A 27,430-nucleotide genomic window follows, 5' to 3' on the forward strand; every position below is an offset into this window, starting at 1 on the left:
ACTACCAATAGAACAAATCTGGTGCTCTGTTCTTTGGATAACAGTTAGATAGATAGATTTGAATTTCTTTACATCTACAACGTTATACTTAAAAAACATATGCAAAGAATACACCCAATTCATGAAAATGCAGACTGTATTATCTTGCTGACCTTAGCGATATCTTTCCTGTCAGTCTTCCTTGCCCAGATGATGCCCATGACGTAACCACTGAACACGGTAAGAACCAGGACGAGACCGATGGGGTTCTCCAGTATGTTTGCCTTCAAAGCGTCCTGGATGTTGAGCGGATTCGGCGCCACGAACCCGGCAAACTTGGTCAGGTGGTTACACCGGCAGTGGATGTGGGTGATGTTAGACATTACACCGACCTGTGGAAGAAAAAATATTTCTAACTCCAATCAAATTATTGAAGAGCTAAATTATATATATACAAGAATACTAGTTGTAGAAGCAAAGAATGGGAAACAGATAATAAAGTAGTGTCAACTGTGGTTAGTTCAGTTTACTTATATAATAAGTTTATCTATTGTTGTAAAATACAGAACATAAATAACAAATACAAAAGAATACATGCCGAGCAGGAAATGAATAATGAATACAATAATGATGATATACAATAATGATCAAATGATAACTTAAAACAAATAATTTATGAAATGATAATTGCGGAGATTGCTCCCATTGAATGGAGAAAGAAAGCAGGTGAGTACAAAAAACTCATACATATTGATGCAGAGTTTTCAGCTATGTCTAACTATAAAAATCAAACAAGCTTAATCTTTAAGAGCCAAAAACACGTGTTAAACCTACGCTGCAGCCGTCACTTTGCCACAGGTGGGTACCGTTCTCTTCAAAGTACACACAGGCCGTCTCAAAGGCGTACAGAGTGAAGTTGACGGTTTCACCGCTGCCGAGATCCCGGTCACTGTCGAACTGAACTCCTGTCATACAAAAAAAATAAAATTTTCTTTATTCTACAAAAAAATAAATCATTACAATTTTAAGTTATCGTATCCAAAACCGTGCCCATCTAGTTCTATGCCTGACTGGGTTATAGTTAGGATCAGGCACGGGTTTGGAGAGCCTTCGCGTGTCTAAGAACGTAGATTTGCCCTAGGCAAGGTTCTGGCTACGCGTGAGCTATCTAGAACCACCATTTATAGAAATAATGCCTTCTGTAGACGTGTTTCTTACCCAAAAGCTCTGCTATCTACATGTAAAACAAAAAAAAAACGTTTGGCCAGCACGGGGGTCGAACCCGCGACCTTCGCGTTATCAGCACGACGCTCTAACCAACTGAGCTAACCGGCCCGCATCTACATGTATTACCAAATTAATAAGCTTGGAATAAAGAATATTAACTTTGTTGAAATTGGCAACGGCGAAGCCCAAGCATGCCACGATTCCTTCTGTATTGCATGACTTGAGAACTAGATTATTAATTCAAAAAACCCAAAGGAACTGGATAGATTTGAAAACGGTCAAACGTTTCAGCAAGCACCCAATACCTTTCGTAAGTCGCTGTGGTAGGGTAGTGGATGCTACCTAAAACGTCTGGCGGTTTTTAAAGTCTATCCAGTTGCTTGAGTAACCATTTTCCTTATTTAAATTTATATTTTTGATGCGTCTAGACAAACCCTGTATCACAAACATGATCTGTTTCCACATTTTCCATTGTACAAAAAAAGCGAGAAGAAGTTGACCACTCTGTATTAGCTCAGTAACTAGAACACTTTGTATTAGCCTAATATAGTATCCTTGTATGTTCCTTATGTATGTATGTCTAAGTCAAGTAGTGTATCTTTTGTCTACACTTTTCTACATTACGTTTGTTATGTGTCTGTTAAGTCTTGACCTGTACCTAGCCCGTCGTGGCATGAATGTACAATAAAGGTATTTCATTTCATTTATATCGTACAACCTAAATGTCTAACCTTCATCGACGTAGGTTTTTGACTAAAACATGACATACCGATGTAATACTCCGTCTTATTCTCCACATCAAAGCCAGTGATGTCCACCTCCTCCTCCGGCAGAAGCCACTGGTACGGACTGGACGTCAGGGACGTTCCGTTAATCCACGGGACGGAGTACAGCCGGTCCTCCGGTACGGGCAGAGTGGCTGTCCAGTCATACATGGCCGGTGTCGGAGGCTCATGCTTACTCAGCCACAGGTTGACGGGTTGAGGGAAGAGGGTGCTGTTGAAATCCACGCTGAAACTCATCGAGGACAGGTTTCTCTTGGCGTAAAACTGGAAAACCTGAAATTATAGGAGTAGCTTGTTTTTACTTATCATTAGATGGCATCGATGGCAGAGTGGCTAGCGGACACGGGATCGACAGATCACTGGTTCGATTCCTGGCATTCCTGGATAGGCGTCTATACACTCTACACATACCTTCTCACTCCACCTAGGTGTAAATGGGTACTTGAATTCGGTTGAGGGAAAAAATGTGCTTTTGGTGGAAGAAGAGGGAAGGGCCCTGCCTTTCAATACCGTGCCCAATATACTGTGGAATAATAATCGACTGCCCCAACGGCTTTCAGAAAGGCTATGGTACTTTTATCCATACTTCTTGACTAAACAACAACAATTCAAAGTGCACGTGATTGTCAACTGCGTCCAATGACAGTGCTATTTGTTCCTGTATATGTATGTATATATGTAACCAATGTAAGTATACAATGTATGTATGTATGAATGAATACCAGGAAGACTAGTGGTGGACAGCCGGAAAGCCACGTCGAGAGTTCTATGCGTTTCTCTTTTCCTTCCGCGAGAGAAAGTAGTCCGTTCCACGGCTCCGGGCGTCGACTCGCCTCACAAGAAAGCTTACCGCTAGATTATACAATCAAATAACTTCCTTATTGTAACTTATTCATAATATTTAGACTTCTTTATTTGCTCCCCATGAATTTTTGAGCCGAGAATGTACCTTTCTCCTTTTGATATCATGACCTAAAATTAGGCAATTTTAGTGCAATTTCCCCGTGTATTTTCACCTTGATGGAGATTTCGCACCAACAGGAAATTTGTTGGGTAAAAAAGAGCAAACCTTAATCTTTCTGATGGTATTTGACTTATAGACGATTTCGAGGGCGAAACGGGTTTCCCCCCAAATTCGGTGAGGCCATGTCACGGGAGCAGGCAGGAAATTTTAGTGCAATTTCCCTGAGTATTTTCGCCATGATGCAGATTTCGCACCAGCAGGAAATTTGTTGGAATAGAAAGAGCAAATCGTAAACTTCTGATGGTGCTTGACTTATATTTGATTTCGAGGCCGAAACGGGTTTCCCCCGAAATTCCGTGAGGCCATGTTACGGGAAAAAGCAGAATTTTTCCCCAAATAGAACGCGCATCCCTGGCGCCGCGGCCGGCGAGGTACGTGTGTTCTACGGAGCGCGCTCCTCTCCTACATGCCCTATACATGACCATACATCGCTAGATTTAAATTATTGTCGACCTACGTCTAAACAACTTTTTAGTTAGACTACACTGGGTGTTAATTCATCTTATATCTAAACAGGTTCTTTATTTTGCACGCAGAATATATGTTTGTGGTCCCTTGATAGATACGGCCGATCTGAAACTCGAAACCAGCGTCTGCCTAAACGCGAGGAAACATTATACTCTCGTAGCTTCCTGACCTTTGGAAAAACGCACATCTAATTAGAGCAAGCGGACCATTAGAACTAGAATACCTCAAACATTGATTCATGATTGGGGAGAATTCAAAGAATAATTATTGTATCCGTTTTTCTCGATTTGAATGGCGCTGGGTTTAAATAGTTACTTAAGAAAAGTTACATTTATCGACCTGCTGCTTAGTAAAAAAAGTAGCCTATGGACACAACCCAACGCTTCTGGTACCTAGTCAGGACAGTGCAACATGTACATTGCATGCTCTGATTATGGGTAAGTTTATCCTGGATCTGTTATATCCAATCTACAGGTATAGTCCATGTGTACTGCTTACTATAATAAGATAACAGGTCCTCATATCCCTAGTTTTACACAAAAGCATTTGCATATTTCTAAAAGTGCTGGGTGTTATCAAATCCCTAAACATAACTCTCTCACATACATCCTAACAATTATACACAAAATTACCCAAGAGCCATTAACGTTGCTTCAACCTTTATCTCATTACCAAACAAAAAAACAAAGTAGTACATTTTGATGATGATGATGATGATGATGTACATTTTGTTGTGGACTGGGATATCAAATACTTGGGATCATTACATGTATACATAGTACATCTTTTACAGTACATATATTACTTAACACATGCTCAAAAGTTACAGTAGACATTGAATGCTGAATCGACTATTAAATATGATCCCAAATGGTATTAAGATTACAATAAACAGAATAGATGGAAATTAAGATCTCAATACATAATACATCTTATATATATATATCCATAATCTCAAGCTAAATAAACAATATAACATCCTGGTGTCCTGCTGGTGACAATCCCACTGGGTGTGGCTTTTACCTGCAAGGTGGAAGAATTTAAGAAATGTAAATAAGATACGACACCAAACCCAATTCACTCATTAATCAACATCAGAGAATTCTGAATCTGAAATGTTATCCAATGCAGACAAGCTGCCTATGTAAATGTCATCTATAAAATTAACATCCTGATCCTCACTATCAAAAAAGTCTTTTCTGAATCAGAATCATCATGCATTTCCTGATTTTGATCAATATGGAGTAAATTAGAACATTCAGAATCAAATGTTGAAGTTGGCATAGAAGAAATAAGTAATTTAGATTTGGACTGTACAGCTAGCTTGTATAGAAGTCCCATTCCACCCACAGGGACTTCCAGTAACATTAAATCAGGAGATTGGCTATAGGAATAAATCAACTCAGATTTTGTCATATGAAAAGGATAACTACAGTGGAGTTCAGAGACAATAAAGAAAATAAGGGAAGTAGTGAAAAGTCACCTCAGAAACTTAGAGCTACTATGGCTTGTCTCATCCTTAAGAAAGGCAAAGTAATGTCCAAAGATTCAAAATCAGAAAAAGAAATTTCAGACTTTTGCATAGTTAACACAACAATAAAATTCCAAACAGGATTTGTTTCTTTAGAAATGTGAAACAGGTTTATGCAGGGAGGTTGCAGTTTTATGCAGGTTAACAATTTCATGCAAGAAGGTTGGAATTTATCAATAAATTTGGAGGATTCTTAATGAATCACAGTATTCATATATAAAAAAGAAAGACCAGGGGCCAGAATTAATACTATCCTTTAAATCTTTTAGCATAGAAGCAAAACAAGACTGAACAGACTTGATCTCTTCATCTCTTGATCATATTTTTTAGAGTTATCTCTTGCCAATGAAGTGATTCTATAATATCACAATATCTATAGTATAACATTAAACTATGTTTGGTGTTAGAACTTTTGTGAACCAAAATAAAGTTTACTAAATCATTTAAGAGTCCAACCACAGTAGAATGTGTCATAATCAGTACATTACTTTGACTTTTACATTCAAATCCTTTCTTGAACTTAACATTTCTACATAAAGATCATCCACAAGAAGTATTGGTTTACTTTCAAAAAACAGTTCTCCAACCTTACAAGAAACCTGGTGCAATGCTACTTGAGGCAAATTTTGGGGGCTAGGGTCTTCCTGAAATTTTCTTAACATATAACGTTAGTGCACACTTTTGTTTTCACTTTTATTCTTAGTTATATATTTGTATTGGTTGTGCTTAAAAGTGTCAGGTGGGGCTGTTAATGTGACTGTAACTTGAGCACAGTCCCACTTTGTCCTTGTCCTTCTTTAAATTTTAGTAATAATTTTCTAAAAATGCCAGGAGAGAGGGTGACATGGTTTGCCCAAGGCGGTTTAAACATTTTAAACCTCCTTGGTTTTCCAGATACTTACCAATCTAGACTGTGAAGCCTATGATAATCTGAAACAGAAATAAAAGAATCCCCTTCACACATTTTTCTCAATTCAATACTAAAATGAACGTTAGTTTTATTTCAATAATCAATGATATACATGCTCAACCATTTATTATAATTTCTACAAATGTCACAAGCTGCCTAAACATGTAACGTTACATTGTGCACTGTTTTTATCATCAATCACTAGATATGGTAGTACATGCTTGTCTTGCTGTAACTTTAGACACTATGACAAGTCATTGTAACAATTTGCAGCAGTCATGCAGCTTTGTTGTTCTTGTATGACAACCAGACATCACGTGATAAAGTTGGCGGGAATTTTTTGCACAAACACACACAGAAGGGATGATTTCTTTTACGAAGTTCGTGATCCATCAGACTCAACTACAACGTTAACTTCAAAATTTACAATTGAATCTGTCCTTGTAAAGATCTAACGACTAAGAGTCTGGGTCTAAACTTAGACTAGATTAGTTCATCGGAAATGATTTTACCACGAACATGATGTTTACAAGAAATGAAGCACATATACGCAAATTATCCAACAATGTCCGAAATGAAATCAAACGACAAACTATGAGTTTTAGCCATAAAATTAGCCAAAAAAGGGACCCTAGTTGGCATTAAATTGCAAACCTATCGAGACTTCGCACCAACAGGATATTCATAATGGGAGATAGCCAAAGGTTCAACACATTTTATCCACATATCGTCATATGCAAAATCGAGGGCGAAACGGGTTTCCCCCCAAATTCAAATAAGACGAAAATTCAGATCAGTCCAGGGCGGCCATTTTGTTCATTTCACTGTGCACCAAGTTTAATCACAAAACTACACTAAAACTGATAGAATACCCCTCAAATATGAATACTACGGAGAGCCCATGATATACACGTCTGATACGTACCGCCATCTTGACGCAGAGACCGAAACTGGTGATGTAATCGGCTGTCAACAACTCGGATGAAATTTCAGCCCGCCGCCCGCGAAAACGTCGTCCTTAGCAACGGCGTTGCTATGGACGGCGGAGTGATACGCTCTGCAAAGAAAACTCGTTCGAAAAGCGTTCGATTCAGTACGTGGCTTTCCGGCTGGTGGACCCCGGGGTTCACCGCTAATGGTTATTCAAATAAAGTTTCAAAGTTTCAAAATTTTGACATTGAGGGGCTGGAGTTTAAAGTCATGTCCTTATCATAGTTTCAAGGACTTTGAAACTCAAGACCCACCGAAATGTTCCCCAGCGGCGCAGAAGCGGGGAAGATGTACATGAGATCCTCCAGACTCTTGTTCTCCCTCCGTGTCAGGATGTCTAGTGGCTCCTCCAGGTCCGACACAGGGACAGTCAGGTTCCCGCATTTCACAGCCAGGCCCGTCACGTCAGACCCGATGATCCGCGAATTGTTGGAATATTCGAACGGGTTGAAATTAGATTCCAGAAACTGCAAGTATTCAGCAAAATTATAAAAAAAATTTAACAATAATGGATACATTAGCAAGCAATCTATCCCTACCAATTACTTCATTTCAAAACTGATACAGGATTCTAAGTTTTATTCTAGCCTTTTTTGTGCTACGTTCAATAGTGTTGCCATACGTCGTACCATGTACAAATTGTCGTGCAATAACGTTCTTCTCGTTATCCTGACAGCATGAAAGAAGACTGTCTTGTCTGTTATAAGGCTAAAGTGTCGTTCGCGGCCCATAATTATGATTTGTAATTTTGTACGCAAACTCTTTGCAATTCAGGGAGTCTTATCCCTGCTGTAAGGTTTGCTTGTTGGTGTCACAAAGAAAGAAAGAAAGAAAGAAGGAAAGTGAGAAAGAGAGAAAGAAAAAAGAAAGAAAAACGAAAGATAGAAGGAAAGAAGGAAAGAGAAAGAAAAAAGAAAGAAAAAAGAAAAAGAGGAAGAAAGAAAGAAAGAAAAAGAAAGAGAGAGAGAAAGAGAGAGAGAGAGAGAGAGAGAGAGAGAGAGAGAGAGAAAGAATAAGACGTCTTACCTGCACGCCGACCTCTCCATCTGGACAGCCGTCCGGGAGCAGACTTGCGAAGGACGGGACGCGGACAAACGAGTCGCTCTGCCCGCCCACCGTGTAGAGCTTCTCCGACCAGTCACCCGGGTCCTCCCGCTTTATCCTCACGTGCATCTGTAAAAAAAGCGAATGGTTGTTTTAAAGGGGTCCTAAAGTCCAGAAGGGAGTACTATTTTCCGATAGATTATGCTTTAATGACTACATAACTAGCCGACGAGTTTTGCTTGTGTGACTTGTACGGCCCATGTTTGTAAAGCGATATCAATATCATTTCCCTCCGATGAGTTTAACACCTGCGCATAAAATGGATAATTTTACTGCATACTGTATACTGTAAAGTAATATGCAGTTTTCACATCCTAAAATTAATGTTGTCTGAAATTGTCTGAAAATTGCACTCCCTTCTGGACTTAAGGACCCCTCTAATATCTGTTTAGAGTTGGGACTTTACTATTTTTATATCTATATCAGAATTAGAACAGAACTTGTTCTTCGTTCTCTTGACACCTAGCTGATTACACATGAATTCTAGCATTCTCGTATTGCGACGTACATACATTGTCGCAATCCCTGCTACTAGAATTATATGAAAAATAACGTTTTTGACACAACAAATGTACAGCGACTTTCATAAGGTCTGTAACTTGCGAACGTAACAAATCATACCTTAGACATGTAAATATCCGCAGATGCATCCTCCTCGTCGAGGTCTGGCATCATATTGGTCAGATAAATGTCGTCAAGCACGTCTAGGGCTTCGAAGTTCCTTGTTGTTGCCTCCTTGTTCTAAAAGAATATACGCATATACATATTCAAGTTTATCATGGTATACTGACTGCAGTGGCATAAATTGTCCCGATTTTTTTTTATTCCAACATGTAATCACCAGACGTGGTGACGATACACTCAAGTTTTTTCAACTTATATTAATGCCGCCACCAACACAGGGGACAAATACATGAAATTGTCCCGATTGTCCTGGTGTTATTACCCACTCTCTTTTAATATGTCAAAGAGGTTGCTTCTAGTATCTAGAAATTGAGAAATTTTATATACATAGATTCAAATATTTATTAAGTACTTGACATACCGCCTCTAGCATGTTGGAGGAAGTCGCCCCACCCTCCTGTTCCGACTCGGCCTTGACTTCAGAAGCTTTGAACACATTGACTGCACCTAAAATACAAAACATGTTGTGAGTTTCAGAAACGATATCAATTGCTTTGTAGTCATTTATATAAGTGGAAAAAACATATCACTCATAATTTATAATGTAATGTACAATAACTGTATTCACAATTTTTAAGTATCTGTGTAGTCGTAACATGATTGACACAGTGTAGGTAAGTAGCTTAAGACTGGTCTTAAGTTTTGAAATTCTGTATCAACATCTTCAAAATCCTCATGTTAGTTGTCGCTAGGGTTGAATCTTTGGCATTTCAAATTAGACCGTATCTTTTCATATAGGCTTCGAGGTTACAAACCCAGGTCCAACTTCTTCCCTGCAAGAACAACCCCAATTTGGAACAAACTGTCACCAGCCACAGTAAACAGCAGCTCAGTAAATGTATTCAAGACCAAGTTGGCCATAGAGTGGAAGGACCACCCTGATAGATATGAATACGTCTTCTCCTACTGAATGCCCAAACTGTCTACACCACGAAGACGGCCTCATTACCCAGTAAGGGTACCTAATGGCCTGGATTCAGGTGAATATTCAGGTGAATATACAGAAGCAAGCAAGGCACACAGAATAATAGAAATGTATCTCAACTACATATCTGCATACCTGTGAACATCAAAGCCGCCGCCCGGTTGACCTCACCTACAGACATGCTGTTATTGACTGACATCTCTCTGGTCTTCTCAAACGCAGACTTCAGGGACGTGGAACTCAGGACCTTTTTTTAAATATATATACGTATGAGTCGGAGCTCAGCATCAAAATATACTCATAGCGAATTTCAATGTTACATAATATTTATTTCCTAACAAAACGATGGAGATAAGAAACTAAGACTTTTGCATTCTTTTTTTTTTTGTCCTAACTGAACTACGAAGTCATAAATTCTAATACTTTTGCATTACTTTTTTGTGTCCTTCTAACTGATCTATGAAGGCAAATAAAATTTAAAGCAGGGGACCAAAAACTACACCACTTACGAAACACTTACGAAAATGCAGATATCAAAACTATGTTCTGCTGTATTTCCATAGAAAGCCGCTAGAGGCGTCATTATGAATCTTGTCCTTTGCCTAGCGGGCACTTACCTACATTTTAGATATCAAGATTAATCCAAAAATCCTCGAGTTATACTTCCTATACAAACACACTGCAAACATGTCGAGGGAAATCAGTTGCTGTAACATGCGTGCACTTACTTGTGCATCCCCAGACACAGAGTCAGGAAATGCGGTGACTAGTAAGGTAGAGGTCGACAACCCTACAATACCGTCAAAGTCCTGCAGTTCAACAGTCGCCATGTTCTCAGCCACTTTGTCCGTGATCTGTAGTGAAAAGATGGCGGACTGATTTAAACTTAAGTTTTTTTTTATATTCCAACATTTCATGACTAGACATGGTGACAGCACGCTAAAGTTACATGTATATCAACTTATTTTATGCCGCCACCAATGCAGATGACAAATACAGGACAAGACAATACTAGTATGCATGATGCCTTTCCCAAGGGCACAAGATCGGTGACATGTCAGGACTCGAACCCAGGACCTCATGATTCCGAGTCGAGCACGGACAGGACAATACTACATGTAGTATGTATGATGCCTTTCCCAAGGGCACAAGATCGGTGACATGTCCGGACTCGAACCCGGGACCTCTTGATTCCAAGTCGAGCTCGCTGCCGCTACGCCACACGACCCCACAAGTTTGTAAATGTGTTTGGTCAAGCTCATGACAACAGGTGCAGGCCGGTTAGCTCAGTTGGTTAGAGCGTCGTGCTGATAACGCGAAGGTCGCGGGTTCGACCCCCGTGCTGGCCAACATTATTTTTTGACGTTATTAACTTTTTATAAAAAAACTATATGCAACAGTTATTTTTATGTTTATGTCTACCTCAGAAACACTAAAAAATATACATGTGTAAAGCAAAATTTGTAAAGCACAAAGCAAACTAAATTGATTATCTCTAACATCACTACTATAAAACGTAGTAGCCCCCTTTTAATTGATACAATCATAATTTTAAGATTTCTTTTACAAATTTTACCAAAGAGAAAGTTCAGTCATGTTCATGTAGCCTGAAAACATGTAAACTTTGCGCAACAACAGTACAAGGTGTAGCGAATGGTATCTATTGCAGCTATACATTTGTATAACAATCAAACTATAAGGCTAACCTACATTACAAAATACTATATCGTGTAGAAAGGGCATGTATCTACAGATACTTTCACGGTCGATGTTCAGGAAAACTTGCACTTCTTGTTCCGCCGCTCAGAACCCTTCAGCGTGCCACTAGGTTCTCTTCCAGTTCTCATCATTACACCGTCAACATACCTGTCTCCAAGTCATTTTACAACAACAGCTTCTTTCCCCGGACTGCAAAATTATGGAACTCTCTTCCAAACAGCTGCTTTCCGTCCGACTACAATCCACAAAGCTTCAAAACAAAGATCCACCGCCATCTCCTGACATAACTACATTATACATGTACTCACTTAAGTACCTCTAGCTCTATGCCTAGAAGTGGCCGAAAATAATTGGCCTTGCATTGAGCGACACCGTTAAAAAATGTACGAGTATTGGTGGAATTTCTAGCGTTTATCGTTTAAGCATTTTTGGGACGTACCTCGGTGATGTCTTCTCCTTTGTTGGCCAGGGCAGCAGCAACTCCAGAAGAGATGACGGAGCCACCAAACGCCTCCGCGGCAGAGCGCACCGACAGCATCTTGGAGAACGGCCCTACCGAAGGGTCGAAATACCCGCTCATGTATTCACTCACCTGGTCTTTGGTCGGGGAGGTGATCTAAAGGCGGTTGACATTAATCAAATCTTTATTTTTCAACGTTGCAGAAATGCTGCATTAATTAAATTGATTCAGGATTCTGCACACGTACTACACAAGGTACCTGTTATGTCTTGTCAAATATTTCATGTTCCAAAATTACATTAATGTACAAGTGGTGCCGAGAGGTTACGTTGCGTACTACTTGACTCGACCGTCACTTTGCCTTTGTACATTTATTTGTATTAATTGATGCTTCTCTTAAACATCGTAGGTGCATTGCAGTAAAACGCTTCTACACGTAAGAAATTTTTAAGAAAAAGCGACGACGTGCCCGTGTCTCGCTTGACGACTGCAATGGCGAGTGAAACGCATTCATTTGACTAATTCTAGTTTCACATATCCATAATTCTCCACTTACGAGAATGGGGTCCAGTAGAACAGTGGTGTTACGTCCGTCAGGGCTGGACACCATCAGTTCTAATATGATCAGGCCGGGAGGGATGTCCACCATAGGCGTGTACAGGACCTGGTTTGGGTTACAAAGTGGTGCTTTATGTGCTTTATTAAACTCCATTAGCGACACACAAGACATACAAAATCAAGTATGTAGCTAATCTTCCTGGAGTTAAAATACAATAATACAAATACACCACATCAAAATTACAACATTATCTACATACAACATTAGACTTAACATTTAAAAGTATCATCACATGTGCCTATCATCATGTGCCTATGTACGCATGTGCTCTAACAACTCCTTCCTAAACCTACTCTTAGTTGCTGCTTGTACCTAAGGTAAGGAGGAACTAAAGAAATAATTTGGCGAGAAATATTTATTAATTACCGGTCTTACCGTTTTAGGTTCTTCCGTGCATACTAGTACTACTAAGAACTACTGATGAGCAGATTTTAAAATTAATCCAGGACAAAGCACAGTGTAGGTGCGTAGAAGATACGAATCAGAACAGGAATGCTTTGATTGCTGCGATGGAGGATAGGAAGAAACCAAGAAGTTCTGAGTTACATTGAGGATTGAACAAGGTCGACGGAGAGAATTAAGAAGAAAAACTGACACAAATTGTTCATATCTTTCAATCAGCTGTGATGAAAGGAAGAAGCTATGAAAGAGTGAAAGAGGGGGAAGGGTAGAAAAGGTCAAGATATGATATGAAAGTACCTATCATAAGACAAAATAGATAAAGGATATGATAGACTCACCCAGCCAGAAAAGATGTCCAGAATGATCTGCACGACCGTAGCCGGCCCGCTCCCTGGAAACTTCACTGTTGCCAACTCCACACCGTCTGGTATGAACTCGTACCGGATCTCTGCTCTCAGTGGGCCAAGGACGTCATAGAAATCTGTAAAGTATAAAGTAACAATGCAACCTAGTGGGCATGTGGGCATAGATGTGGGTCAGAGACATGCCTGTGGACATTCCATTCCTGTGGACAAAATGCCTGTATACTGTAGCATTAGGCTCCTCCCTGAGACGTCGCCAAAAAATTACAGTGTGGAGAGTATGACACTAGTACATGTTTGTGCTAAATAAACATGGCAGACACGGACCTTCGCAGACGATACAGAACTTGTCCACCAGAGATGCACCCTCGGGAGGGAGGACAGTGCACACATCAGGCGGGATGTCGGTAGAGTTCCCCTGCAGCAGTCTCACCGGAAGGGGGTTCGGCAGCACCTGGAATCGGTACTCCGCATGCCGCGGATATCCTGCGTACAGGTAGTTGCTGAGTCTTATTGTGTAGTTTCCGGGGACCTGAAAGGTAAACAAGACTGACAATGAAAACATACATTGCCATGGCGACGGTGGTTGCTGTTAGGGTTATTGTTTGCATGACACTGCCACGATTTCATGATTTTGAGGAAGTCTAGGTACCCTCCCCTCCCCTGAGTGTATAGTGAACAAGCCCCGGGGTGACAGAAAGTAGGGCACCTGGAAGCAGACAGATTTTCTCAAGGGTTTCAAGGAATATGGGCATGTCAACAAACAGAGCTGGGAGACATTCCTTTGGACATTCCATGCCTGTGACAAAATTCCTGTACGGTTCCTAGAATTCTTGCAAATTGCACACAATACTGTACCATTAGGCTCCTCCCTGAGTCGTCGCCAAAAAACGAAGGGGGCGGTTAGGTCACTACCCACATCTAGTCCACATTTCAAACCATATCGTTTTAATGAACTTCACAACCATAAAACCCCAAACAATAGATTTTCTACGTAATTACAAAAATAAATACACTCTTTTGTTGAGTTCAATTGGTGGTGTAAAGAAAGCACTTATCTGATCATTTGTTGTTATATTACTTTTGCTTGAAAATTACTGATAACTTGTTGATTTTATTGCTTGATGTACTTTTTTTGGTTTGTCGGTCTTTCGATCTGTCTGTTGGTTGCTTGCTTTGTCTCTGCCCCTCCCTCTCTCTCTCTCTCTCTCTCTGTGTGTGTGCGTGTGTATGTCTCTCTCTCTCTCTCTGTGTATGTGCGTGTGTACCTGGATGGTGTTCAGCACCAAGGACAGGCCTTAAGGACAGTGTGTCTCCCTCACTTGTGCTGTCTCCTGTTGGCAAGGAAAAGGACCGAAATACAGGGACAAGGCCATTTATCTATCTTCACCATCAAAGTACTTACTGTAAACACGTTGGGCTTAACATTAATGGAGAAGAAACTGATGTATGTAATGTTGTTGGTCCAGTCAATGCCGGGAAAGTCTGGCGGGGCTTCCTCTAGAGTCCAGATGTTGTTGCCATTATATGTTTGCGTCAGGCGAAGTCTCTGGTAAACGACGAAGTCGACAGGGTTGCAGTTTTCCAAGCATCTGTTAGAAAAAAGTACATTATTATAAGTATGTTCACACTACAGTGTGGTAGCACGCCGGCAGAACGTACTGCGCCTGCGCAGAACCCTGTATTTTCACGGTTTTCGATGGATTTTTGGTCAACGTTGCATTAGAATTTTGCCTGTTGCAAAGGATATCTTTTCCGACATAACGTTTGGAAACTACAGACGAGATGTTTTCCTTATATGCGCTAGTACAACCTTATATGAGACGTTTTGCCGAAGTGCTATGTACAATACATTACGGGTTTCGCGCAGGTGCAGTACGTTCTGCCGACGTGCTCAGTGTGGTAATCCTTATAACTGTTTATTGCAAATTCATGCAAATTCATTGCAGGAACAGAAGAAACATTATAGCTGACGTACATTTGATAAAAAAATGAAATAAAAATACAAATAAAAATGAGAACAAAATCCTTTCTGTAGATTTTGACCCTTCCATTTCAAAAACAGATTTCGAAAATATAATGCTTATATTGAACAGAGTTTTTTCTTTCTTTTTACTCATCGGTCACCATGTAAGAAGACGTGAAGACTAGGAATTGTGACCTCAGCATTACGAGTTTCATGTATGGAATTCCCCTCTCCTTAATAAGTCAAGAACATACTGTCATGAAAGTTCATCTGTGTTGGTAGTTACATGTTTAAAGTTAAAACTTTTGGTCCAACACAAAAAATTTTCTCACCTAGAGCTTTCGACCAGTCACTCTGGTCTTCCTCAGTAGACTGACCCAGTGAAGCTTGTCACGTGGCTTCTTTGAAGTGTGACGTCAACACTGGGTCAAAGGTTTTAACTTTAAACAAGTCAAGAACATCATTTAAAGGTGATACGTACGTTAACGTGAAGTGAGCAATGCCAGATGCCATGGTGTAGATGTTCATGTAAGTGTGGGCAGGTGGTCGTCCCTCGGTTGTGATAACCACACTGATTCTGATCATACAACCAGCCTGGCGACCCCCTCCAACATGCAGTCTTCCTTTGTCTGGAGTCGAGTCTGACAGCAGGTTGCCAAGAAGGGCCTCGCAAGCCGACAATCCACCGGAAACAACTATTAAAGGATTGATTTGTTTGTTTGTTTGTTTATTTGCACATATATACAACAAAATACACACTTCGCTCAGGTGAAAATGAGTACTGTCCTGTCATGTACTTGTCTCCTGTGTTGGTGGCGGCATTAATATAAGTTGAAAAAACTTGAGTGTGCCGTCACTACGTCTGGTGATTACATGTTGGAATAAATATATATATATATATATATATATATGTATACAACAAAACACATAAACAAATAATTAAAAAAATCGAAAAATATGTCGGGAGCGGCCTGAAACCTTAGTAGTTTTTCGCGGGCCTTCCCCAAACGAATTGTAAATATCATATGACTTTGTATATTATCATATTATTGGTGTGAGTGGTTCAAACCTTACAGTCCGGTCTTGCGCAGCTTGTACATGTACCTATAGCTACATGTACACAACTGGTGTGTCACGCCTAAAGGCGGTTTACCGGTTATGCGAAACAAACAATCTGTATCGGTATAGCCGGTATAACCGCCCTTCGGCGTAACACACCAGCTTCGCAGGCACGCGGCGCGGCGGCAAACAAACCATACCGGGTGGGTCGGGGTAATCCACAGCCTCACAGCTCCAGTTGTAGTGGAACTCATCGCTGGGCACCAGTTCGTCAGGGTCGTAAGAGTCGTCAGCGTTGATGTTGAACTCTCCACCGTGTATGGACCGGGCGGCGTAGCCGGGAGTTATCATCACGGCAAGCGGCAGGGGAACAACCTCCAGCCACGTCTGCGCCACGCCGGTACTGACGTGGCCTAACTCGGTCACGTTCATGGTCACTGTGATCTGAAATAACAGTGACGTAAATTAGTTACCACCTGGCCCTCTCCTGGCCACAGTTAAGAAGAAGAAGTTACAGTGGTTCGGACATGTGTCTACGGCCAAAGGCACACTCTCACACACAGTTCTCCAGGGTAAGGTGGAGGGCGCACGGCCGCAGGGACGTCCCCGTCGGTCATGGATTACAGACTTAAAAGAGTGGACCGGTTTAACAGCCAACCAGATGGTCAGACTGGCGGAAGACCACAGGAAGTGGAAGATCTTGGCCAAACATCATGCTGCCCCGACGGCTGACTAAGCTATGGGAGAGAGTGAGTGAGTTGTAATGTACGACATCATCATCACATCGCTGGTACAGACATGGCCTAGCTCGGTCACATTCATGTTCACTGTGATCTATGATAACAATGAAATAAATTTGATGTCGTTAGTTACCACTAGTTGTAATACGTTGATGAAGGTTAGACATCCATGAAAACAATACTTATAGAAAGTTCAAGCTTGATTATGGAGATAAATTCCGGACGTTTTGAGTGACATTCACTACTCTTCCTCTGAACTGAACTAACAGAACTTGTCAACACAATATATGACCAACAGGAAAAAGCATATAAGTCTTTGTCATATTCAACCGGTTTTTCCTGATGCACATATATTGTGTTGAATAGTTTTGATAGTTCAGTAACGCTGAAGAAAAGAACTGGAAACGTCCATGGTAATTGTTGCAAAAAGCCTGTTTATGTCATGATATAGTCTTGTACGTAGGTCAATTCTTTTGTACCTTTGTGTCTATCTGTTTACTCATGGACCTTACGAAAGTCGCTGTACTTTTGTTGTGTTAATAAAGTTCTCTCTCTATGATATATAAACCTCCGCACCTGCACCATGAATAAACCGAGCGGCATGGTCTTCCAGGGTAGCACGAGCTTCAGCTTGTCGGGAAACACGTCGTCCCTCTGGGGGAAGTAGTCGTGGTACGCCTCGGTCGGGTAGGTCAGTCTCGTCTCGTTGCCTCGTATTGTCCACATTACCGACACCTACATACACAAATACTAGTACGTTAAAAAACACAAACACCAATGTCATACAACCAACAACCAAGACTTTTACGGGTGCAATGGCAAGTGTGAAAGGTACTGAGCCACTGCAGTACCTTTCACACTTGCCATTACATGCCCGTAGGCAGGGGGTGGTTCGGAAGAACCCGCCCCCCACAAGGCTCAAAGGTCCACTTTTTGATCCACTTTTTATGTAAAGGTCCACTTTTTGGTCCACTTTTTATGTAAAGGTCCAAGATTTTTCTTGAAAAGATGGACTGGAATCATAGAAAAACTGCTCCCTTTGTCATTGAACAAAAATTAATCTCTGATTTTTTCTTTGAAATCCTCTCAAAAACGCACGAAATGCCATTTTAGAAGGTTCATTTTTCAAAATTTTACGGGGGAGCATGCCCCCGGATCCCCCTAGGAACCTCGCGCCTACGGCGCTCGAGGTCCCCTCAAGCAGTGGGAAGAACCCCCCCCCCCATTCAAAATTCTGGCTACGGGCATGCATTGCACCCGTAAAAGTCTTGGTTGTTGGTTGGTTGGGGGAAGGTTCTGAATGTGTGATAGGGGCTTTAGCCTGTAGATATCAGATAAAATGAGCAGACTCACGTTGTAGCCGATGTCACATTCGTAGGACACCAAAGGGTTAATGGTGACGTTCCCGCTTCGGTGTACTTGGAGAGGGTTGTCCGGACTGAAAAAAAAATCAGCATAAGAACCTTTCTTTCGTGAAGTCACTTGTGAAGTAAATCATCACTACGTATTAAACAGTGCAGGAAAATATGCTGCAATACTGTAGCATTGCTCGTGTGTATACTGACGCTCAAGGAGTGAATGAATGAATAGGTGGATGGATGGATGGATGGATGAATGAATGAATGAATGAATGGATGAATGGATGAATGTCATGATTGAATGAATGGATGACTGTCATGAGTGGGTGAGTGAGTGAATGAATAAATGGAAAAATGAGTGACTGAATGAATGAATGATTGATTGAATGAATGCATGAATGAACGAACGAACGAATGGATGGACGAATGAATGAATGAACAAATGGACTGAATAAATGATTGAACGAACGAATGGACGAATGAATGCATGAATGCATGCATGCATGGATGAACGAATGAATCAATCCATGGATAAATTGATGGATGGATGAATGAATGAACGAATGAAAGGGAACATGAGTATTTCAGCATGGTCACTATGACCGTACCTGCGGACCCCCTCGTGAATGTCTACCGTGACGTAGCACGGCTGGTCCCCGGGCGGCTCGTGCCCCGGGGCGATGGTACCGCCCGCCGCAGGGGTGGGCAGGATGCAGGCGGAGTGTAAGGTCTCGCACGGTGCGATCTTCTTCTTGATCTCTGGCTCTGAGTTGGTAGCATTTTGCATAACATGTTTATCAATCTTTATGCTTTGAACACACACACACATCACGATAATAGCATCCAAGTAAGCAAGCATATCTGTCCTTGGTGCTGAACACCATCCACACACACACACACAAACACACACACACACACACACACACACACACACGAACAGACACACACTGTGACACACACTCACGTGCACAAAAAATAGACACACCAAAGCATGATATTCACTACAGCAACGAAGAAAAAGATAAAACTAACCCGTGTGTCCAAAGAAGCAGAAGTCCCTTATCTTCACAGGCCATCCAACGACAGATCTCATTGTGATCCTCCAATACTGAGACGTAAGGTTGAAGTCGCCGAAGTACTGGGGTCTGCTGGTGCCGGTCACGATGGTATCCGAACTCTCCACGACTTCCCACACGTACGGATCCACCTGCGACATCTCTAAGACAAAGTCCTTGATGTCGTGTTGGCCGTTTCCATTTTGTACTACCCTGACCTGGTACACCCTGTGGGGTGCCTGCATGTCCAGGATTATCCAGTGAGGTCTGTTGGGAACAGGAGCGTTTAAGGCTGGAGGTTCCCAAATCGTGTCTGCTGAGCAGTCCAGGAGGTACCAGGGCGGGTAGGCGTAGGAACTGGGGTAGAAGTCCACCACCCAGCTTTCCCCTCCCTGCAGCCAGCCCAGGTCAACTGGAACGAGAAAAATAATTCAGTTTTTTATCTGTATCAATTTCTGTACTTCTCAATGTTTTTTGTATCTGTATAGTTACAATTTGTTTTAAAGTGCAAATAAACTGAAACTGAATGTATTTTCTGCATATATTTCTAGTAATGGATCTGCCACTGTATTTTTCTGCTGCAAATGTATTGAACAAATTTCTACAGAGACAAGGAGACACAGATATATGTCACACACACACACACACACACACACACACACACACACACACACACAAGCACACACACACACACACACACACAAGGACACAAGTTTACACGCACAAGGACACAAACACACACAAGGACACAAACACACACATGGACACAGATAAACACAGACGTACAATATGTAGAGAAACGCACATGGATTTTTATGCATTTTATGCATTGCTGCTCGGTTGTGCATTACAAGGTTTACCAATCATAGAGAGTGGACCATAAAACTACACTAGCGACCTCACTATGAGGATGAAGTGGAGCGAAGAATCAGTATTATTCACACAATGGTAGCCTCTCCATATACCAATACATAAAATTATGATCAACAGGTACTCAATTCTTCCGCTTACTAGAGCTATAGGCTATAGGTAGTGAATGGGGCTGTGGTTACTGAATATTGGTATTGGATATGGCAACTGGTACTGGACAGGGCTATGGGTATTGGATATGGCAAAGGGTACTGGGCAGGGCTATGGGTATTGGGTATGGCAAATGGTACTGGATAGGGCTATGGGTATTGGATATGGCAAATGGTACTGGATAGGGCTATGGGTATTGGGTATGGCAATGGGTACTGGACAAGGCTAGTGGTACAAGATAGGGCTACTGGTACTGGATAGGGCTATGGGTATTGGATATGGCAAATGGTACTGGACAGGGCTATGGCATACATGTAGTATCAGGGTACTGGAAAAGGCTACATAGTTACTGGATAAGACAATAGGTACTGAATAGGGCAACGGCTATTGGATAGGGCAGCGAGTACTGCGTCTACTACGGAGAGGAAATAAACATTTAAGGATTAATATCAAATCACTCTTTAAAACACTTTCTATCGTCAATGTACGAGTTAACATAGGAAGATTACAGGTAGAAAGAGTAGTACTCACCATAGCAGTCGGATGGCCCGTCCGCTGTACACCAGCAAAGGCTGCACGTCTGGTTATCCGCGGTTTGCCCGTCCCGACATGTGCACAGGTCCGGAGGGGTTGTGATGTTGCGGCACAGAGACGCTTCGACAGGCGGTACACACACTGCCGCTACCGACAGGATGGCTGCCGGGTCGACAAAATGAGTGTCAAGACAGATACATGTATAACAGTTACAGTGTGTTTGTGTGTATTTGTGTGTGTTTGTTTGTTTGTGTGGTGTGTGTGTGTGTGTGTGTGTGTGTGTGTGCCTGCGTGGCCGTGGATGGATGGTGTTCAGCACCAAGGACAAGCCTGTGTGTATGTTTGTGTGTGTGTGTGTGTGTGTGTGTGTGCGTTTGTGTGTGTGTGTGTTTGTGTGGATGGTGTTCAGCACCAAGGACAGGCCTTTTTGCTTGCTTGTGTGCTATCATCGTAACGTAACTACTTTCCTTAGTTTGTGTCTTTTGGTACATGTTCCTAGGACGTCGGATTGTCATGGTCAACACGAGAACAAATCATTCGACCTACTTACACACGGCCAAGTAACATGTAGAATGTGTGTTCCTCCTAGTCCCTAAAACGAGATCAACATCGTACAGGATATCAATAAAGATATGTATATATCGAATTTTTTCTGGTTGACAGAAAAATCCTTACCTGCTAGCAGTAGAAGCTTGTGCATATTCGCCTTTCTCTGTGTTCTTCTCAGCGTTGAATGGCGGAGGAAGTGCACACTACCGTCAATGTGGGCATGCTCACTGTCATTTCAGGCGTAAACAATACTCTATCAGCGTCAGAGTACTCTCAATATGTATCAATTATCTCATATATGGTAAACAAGGCCATCTGTGACCTAAAACCAACTCAATTCATAGATCAATGGCCTTGTGCTTTGTATCGCTGCCACCAGAAGTGATTGTTTTTTAATCACTTGTATTGATAGAAATATGTACAAGAGAGTGCTGTGAATTTCTACCAATATATACAGAAATAAAATGCATATACTAAGTAGTCAGTGCGTTGGGCGTTCAACTTGCAAAAACTACATGACTGGATGGGACTGGATTGCTTAATGGGATAGCATAATGGGATGATGCTTTATTGAAACTTTTATTGCATGTTCATTCCCCGGGGGGATAAATGCACAGATGTACAGAGTACAATGTACTAGAGAGTACTACAACAATAGTGATATAGAAAGGCTAACATCGGGTCTAAGGTATACAATGCTAAAAAAGAAATATACATATATAAAGTGATACAGATCTAAGGTCTAATGGCTTCTTCTCTCTTTTTGAAACATTTTGAAATATACTTACATACTTCATTGATGACGTCTATATTCGTACATGATATGATATATTTAAAAGTGTCTTCCTTTGATAATGTTTTACATTTTTTGTCGAACTTAATTGAACTGAACAGTGATTTACGTTCGTTATCATATAATATACAGTCAAGCATAAAATGCGATTCATCTTCAATACAAGAATTATTACAGAATTTACATAGAATTTATTATGAAAGTATGTCTTATCTTTTGATCTCCTACTCCTCAGCTCTGTGAGGTCTTCGAACTCCTCAAGGATGCAACAGTTCGTACCGCCCAACTACGTCACACCTAACGTCAGCCCTAGCAACCAATGAACGTCATCGAAACCAACATACGTCAGCCCTAGCAACCAATGAACGTCATCGAAACCAACATACGTCAGCCCTACTAGTCAACGTACGTCAGCCCTTAGCAACCATGGCAACGTACGTCACGGTAACCAAGGACATTGCCGTTCTGGTTATCTAACCTATAGCCTAAGTCTACATTTGGAGCAACATTTGACTGTTGCGTGATTTTATGGAAATGAACTCAATAGCATGTTTCTGTTTTTCATGATTCATCGTGTAGTGGAATTTACAGCAATAGCGCGATTTCGTTTTGCTGCTAAACAACAATGACACCCTGTCAACCTGCCATCCTGGTACACATTAATAATTAATGAGTGTTTTTATTGTGATGTTTTAATTACAGTGTTTTCATGGCCGTCTCTTCATATGGTCAATCTTATTATATTTCCAGGGTCGTTCTTTGGATATTACAAAAGACAGAGATGCAATCTGGCAGCAAAAAAGCTTCGTTGACGATCTGCCTGCTTTCCATTGTTCTATGATCTATTTTGTCCTGAAATGCCAAGTGGTAAAAGAGCTCGCTGTTGCGGGTTACTCATGCAAGGAAGGACAAATGAATGAAATATTAATAAGCAAAGACACCATGTTGATATGAGCGTCACATATTGAGTTTGACATGGCTCCACCCATGTCAGAAGGTCAGCTATTCTGTCACCACTGTCAGTGAAACCATATATCAAACGTGTGTACATATAAACAACACAATAACAAAACATCATAAAACATCTTTGTCATTTTTCCACGTTAGACAATCATGTAAACTCCCGACACAAAACGAATGAACCATATATACACATTGGGTTACTATTGTAATATACATTATTATCATTGTTCGTATTGTTATTATCATCATTATTATTATTATAAATAACTAGCTGTGACTGAAACTGGGGTAGGTGTGAACAAGCCTCGTGGCTTCATTTCCACCCTCGGCACGTTTTGATTTGTACTTGCTACCTAAGCTATGTTTTTAACATGCGAATAAATAGATAAACTAAAAATCCATAGTAATGATAACATAGTTCAACTCAGTCTAAAGTCTGTTCGTATCGCCAAGTTCCTCAAGGATTACTGCAAACTTGTTAAGGTTTTTAGGATCAGGTGATTCTCTGTGGACAGTTTTCTCCGGTTTTCGCATTTTCACTGCTGAAAGATTGTGCTTTGCTTTGTCCACTGTCTCAGAGGTTGTATCCTTCAGAAATGCGACCATCTGTAAATCATCTGTGTTCGGGTCCTGACTTTCCTCTGCGTACACATCCATGATGATAGTCATGAACATACTCAGTAATACAAACTGCATCATGCACTGGTACGAGAAGAACATCAGAGGGCCGAGAATATAGTGGCCATCAACGAGAGCGTGGAAATCAAAAGCACCCAACATCATGGTACACAGGCTGGTCAGACTGGTCAGCATGTTCTTGTAGTCCTGGAGTTTGGTGCCGAACAGGAGATTCCCCATCTGAGTAAAGGCCATAAGGATGATACCAGCTACAAAGAAGAACTGCAGAACCGGCTTGAAGGACTTTTTGATCGTCATGCTCAGTGCAAAAACGTGCGAGTTGAACCGCAAGAGCCGAATGAGCTTCAGGGTAGCACAACAGATGAGAAACGCTAGCAGGTACGTGTAAACCTGAAACCAGTTCACGGCGCTTTTGTAGATGTCAAACACCGTGTTGCCGGCTCGGCGTTGTTCGGCGGCCTCGTCAATGATGCCCTGTGCGTTGAAGTAGACTCCGAGGCTGCCGAAGCCGATGAGAATGACCGAGAGTTCCACCCAGCTCCAGAACTCACTCAGGTATTCAAGTGGTCGACCGAATAAGCTTTTGGCTGAAATAGCACAACATTCACAAATCAACTTATCTATGCTTATGGCGAAGTGCATTTTATGGAAATCTTTTTACCTTTGCCAAGAATTGAAGGCCAAGCTTTTGGTAGCATCTTTGGCTTCATGGTGTTGTGGCTGAACAACATACTAACTCAAGAAGCTATGGATGGATTGTTATGATGTTTGAATGTTTGGTTCATCTACCAAAGAAAATTATTATATTTCGGGCCCCTAATGGCTTTCCTGGGTACTGCAGTTCTTTTGCATCTTGTTTAGCTATATATCTTAACCTTCATAATGAAAGCAAATCAGGGTTCACCATATGTTCTATCTTCATCTACCAAAGAAATTTTTAGATTTGGGGCCCCCTGGTGGCTTTCCCTAGTACTGCAGTGTTTGTAATCTTGTTATATCTTTCCCCAATCAAAGTCAAGGGAGGGTTCTGTATATTCCGTCTCACCTTCTTTAATGGTGAAGAAAAGCAGGAATGCCGCCAGCACGCCGCGAAGCGCCAGTAGCAGGAGGGCGTCCTGTTGGATCAGTCTGAGTGTCGCAACCTCCCCACTGGTGAAGGCAGGCCCAAGATGTGTGAACTCCACCACTACCGACACCACGGAGAACAGGTTGGCGTGCGGGTTGTACAGAATCAGCTCCACGAAAACGGCTCGGGTTCGCTCGTCTAGCCAGTTGTACTGATCTAGGTACGCTGACAATGTTGCGCTTGATGTTATTGTCGTTCCCAGTGCCGTTGTGTAACCGCCCCCGAAGTATGTGCCGTGTTTTCCGAAGAACGGGAAGCCTGGTAAAGCAACCGCAAAGTCAGGCCGTGTTTGTGTATGTGTCAAGTGCATATTTACTGTTAAGTTATGTTTATTGCAAAAACTACCCTAAGTCTATATCAAAATTTTGCACTAAATACATATATGTAATTAATAAATTATGCATTATGCGTTGATGAAATGTTTATTTTCAGCTCATAAATATTTTTAATTCTGCTTGCCAAAAAGCCAAAACGGAATAGAAAAAAACCTAAACATTACATAGAAATATCACCTTACCAACGCTCTATAAAGTAAACCTCCATTTATAGTCAGTGTCACTTATCATTACGTACAATTCACAATAGGATAAAAAGACCGAATAAGACTTAACTCACTGTCACTCAGCGAGACAAATGTGAAATTCCATGGCGTATCTTGACTGGTGACAGGAGGTGGTGTGGGGACCGTGTCAGTAGAGTTGGCTGTGAGATTATATGGAATCCACCCCTGTATTTAGAATACATCAATTGCTTCAGTGATATTTTAATTTTGACTGGTAAAAAAAACAAAAAAAGCTATTGTCTACAACCGAAGTAGGAACACAACTAGTGGGAAACACATGAGCTGACGCCTTCCTCTCTGTAGATAATGTAGACGTACCTGGATATAGTCTTCTGTGTCTGCCTTTAGGTTGGAAAAAGCCACGGTACAACGTGGCGCAAAGTTCTGCATCCGTTCGGGTATCTCACAGAGTTGACCTGAAAGTGTAAAGTGATACAAAATCCATAAGTTGTATGGTAAAAATTGGTCTCTGTCTATACCATGGATAACGTCCTCTTACCCAGTATCTGACATATATTTGCCGGTTAACTTTCTAGTCTGTACAGAGAAAACACTAATCTTGTTTATTGTTTTTACGGTGGATGTGATTACAACTTTATAACTGTTTCCTTACCTGGTATCAGCCGGACTTGTCTGAGCTGTGTGGTGCCGAGTTGGTGGGTTAACATGTCGGGAAGTACCATACGGTCGGGTCTGGCCTGTCCGTTGTACCATTCTCCTGAGTGTGTGGCTGGGATCAGACTCTCCGTTACCCATTCCCAGAAGGAAGGGATGCCTTTGATCTGGATGGAGAAAGCAAACACTGGTATTTAAGTACGCTTAAACTTAGTAAGAAGGTGGCATTCACCCGCCTTTCTACAACTTTACGATCACTATAGGTTAATGTAAAGATTGCCTTTTTCGTACGTCCGGATAGGCATGTTTTTCCACCTTCAAGGAAGGGAGATAGAGATTGCTTTAAGCTGTCACGTTTTCTTTATTACGTCTTTATTATGTCTTTAAGATCAACACAAGAATGACTTGTCCCTGGTGGTGCTGGGTGCGCTACATTCCCATGTAGCGCACCCAGCCTTCACTTGTCAACGAACATAAGATTTTACGTCGGTGAAGTTTAGACATCCAGGTAATAAGATACGTCAAAAGAACAGTTACTAAAGCAACTCCAAAATCATATCCAGTTGCTTGAGTAACTGTTTTTGGCGTAACATAACACTTTAAATATCTAAATGAAGGTTCTTAATGGTGAACATACATCTGGGAGCTCGTCCGCGCTTCCAAAGACGTTTTCCTTGACGCCCTGCGTCATGTAGAAGGCCAGCGGGCTCCGTTCTTGGTACGCCGTGAGCATGATGGCCGTCACGAACAGCCCGAACACGACCACCTCCAGCACAGCCGACCGACGTTTGCGTTTCTCTGCGCTCTTCGCTCTCGCTTCGGCCAGGACAGACTCGTCTGGTGGCAGCGTGGACCGCTCTTCGTCTGAGGACTGATAGATGAAATGGTAAGCATATTGCGTGTGAACAAGACAAGACAAAATCTGTATAAGAAGCTAAGAAACATACAGCCAGCAGTAACGTACATTACGCCTCAATAAATCTGTTTAATAATTAGTTTTAGAACTCTTGTTTTAGATTAGTCTTAGAAGTCATCAATGTATCTATCTGCTATCTATCTATCTATCTGTCTGTCTGTCTGTCTATCTATCTATCTGTCTGTCTGTCTGTCTATCTATCTATCTATCTATCTATCTGTCTGTCTGTCTATCTATCTATCTGTCTGTCTGTCTGTCTGTCTATCTATCTATCTATCTATCTATCTATCTATCTACTGGAAAGTGTGTGTGTGTGTGTGTGTGTGTGTGTGTGTGTGTGTGTGTG

The 27,430-nt window shown here is 41.5% G+C and overlaps 2 protein-coding genes, 1 long non-coding RNA gene and 2 other non-coding genes across 5 annotated transcripts in view; 1 reads left to right on the forward strand and 4 right to left on the reverse strand.

Moving 5' to 3' along the window:
• Window positions 1-21,621, reverse strand: part of LOC109478011 — a 30,519-nt gene extending 8,898 nt beyond the window's left edge. Inside the window, exons 1-18 of the mRNA XM_019779462.1 lie at window positions 21,597-21,621; window positions 20,919-21,083; window positions 19,345-19,779; window positions 18,921-19,077; window positions 18,284-18,392; window positions 17,531-17,602; window positions 16,410-16,658; window positions 14,595-14,738; window positions 13,517-13,721; window positions 13,166-13,308; window positions 12,363-12,470; window positions 10,356-10,481; window positions 9,763-9,874; window positions 9,064-9,149; window positions 7,941-8,087; window positions 1,976-2,264; window positions 814-944; window positions 153-371 (exon numbers count right to left, since the gene is read on the reverse strand). Coding sequence (XP_019635021.1) covers window positions 153-371; window positions 814-944; window positions 1,976-2,264; window positions 7,941-8,087; window positions 9,064-9,149; window positions 9,763-9,874; window positions 10,356-10,481; window positions 12,363-12,470; window positions 13,166-13,308; window positions 13,517-13,721; window positions 14,595-14,738; window positions 16,410-16,658; window positions 17,531-17,602; window positions 18,284-18,392; window positions 18,921-19,077; window positions 19,345-19,779; window positions 20,919-21,083; window positions 21,597-21,621 — 2,922 coding nt within the window. The remainder of the gene's footprint in view (window positions 1-152; window positions 372-813; window positions 945-1,975; window positions 2,265-7,940; window positions 8,088-9,063; window positions 9,150-9,762; window positions 9,875-10,355; window positions 10,482-12,362; window positions 12,471-13,165; window positions 13,309-13,516; window positions 13,722-14,594; window positions 14,739-16,409; window positions 16,659-17,530; window positions 17,603-18,283; window positions 18,393-18,920; window positions 19,078-19,344; window positions 19,780-20,918; window positions 21,084-21,596) is intronic.
• On the reverse strand, window positions 1,241-1,314 carry Trnai-gau. The gene has a single exon. It is a non-coding gene; the product is annotated as a tRNA-Ile (tRNA).
• On the reverse strand, window positions 4,363-6,973 carry LOC109478075. The gene is made up of 3 exons (XR_002140707.1): window positions 6,850-6,973; window positions 5,917-5,944; window positions 4,363-4,506 (listed from the first exon to the last, which is right to left on the reverse strand). It is a non-coding gene; the product is annotated as an uncharacterized LOC109478075 (long non-coding RNA).
• Window positions 10,903-10,976, forward strand: Trnai-gau. Its single transcript has one exon. It is a non-coding gene; the product is annotated as a tRNA-Ile (tRNA).
• A 1,295-nt stretch (window positions 21,622-22,916) lies between the features above and the next one.
• Window positions 22,917-27,430, reverse strand: part of LOC109478012 (polycystic kidney disease protein 1-like 2) — a 20,195-nt gene continuing 15,681 nt past the window's right edge. Inside the window, exons 23-26 of the mRNA XM_019779463.1 lie at window positions 26,806-27,039; window positions 26,167-26,335; window positions 24,911-25,249; window positions 22,917-24,452 (exon numbers count right to left, since the gene is read on the reverse strand). Of these exons, the coding sequence (XP_019635022.1) occupies window positions 23,656-24,452; window positions 24,911-25,249; window positions 26,167-26,335; window positions 26,806-27,039 (1,539 nt within the window). The 3' untranslated portion in view covers window positions 22,917-23,655. The remainder of the gene's footprint in view (window positions 24,453-24,910; window positions 25,250-26,166; window positions 26,336-26,805; window positions 27,040-27,430) is intronic.

Source organism: Branchiostoma belcheri, unplaced genomic scaffold, assembly GCF_001625305.1.
Source record: "Branchiostoma belcheri isolate BF01 breed outbred unplaced genomic scaffold, Haploidv18h27 scaffold42, whole genome shotgun sequence".
Lineage (NCBI taxonomy): Eukaryota > Metazoa > Chordata > Leptocardii > Amphioxiformes > Branchiostomatidae > Branchiostoma > Branchiostoma belcheri.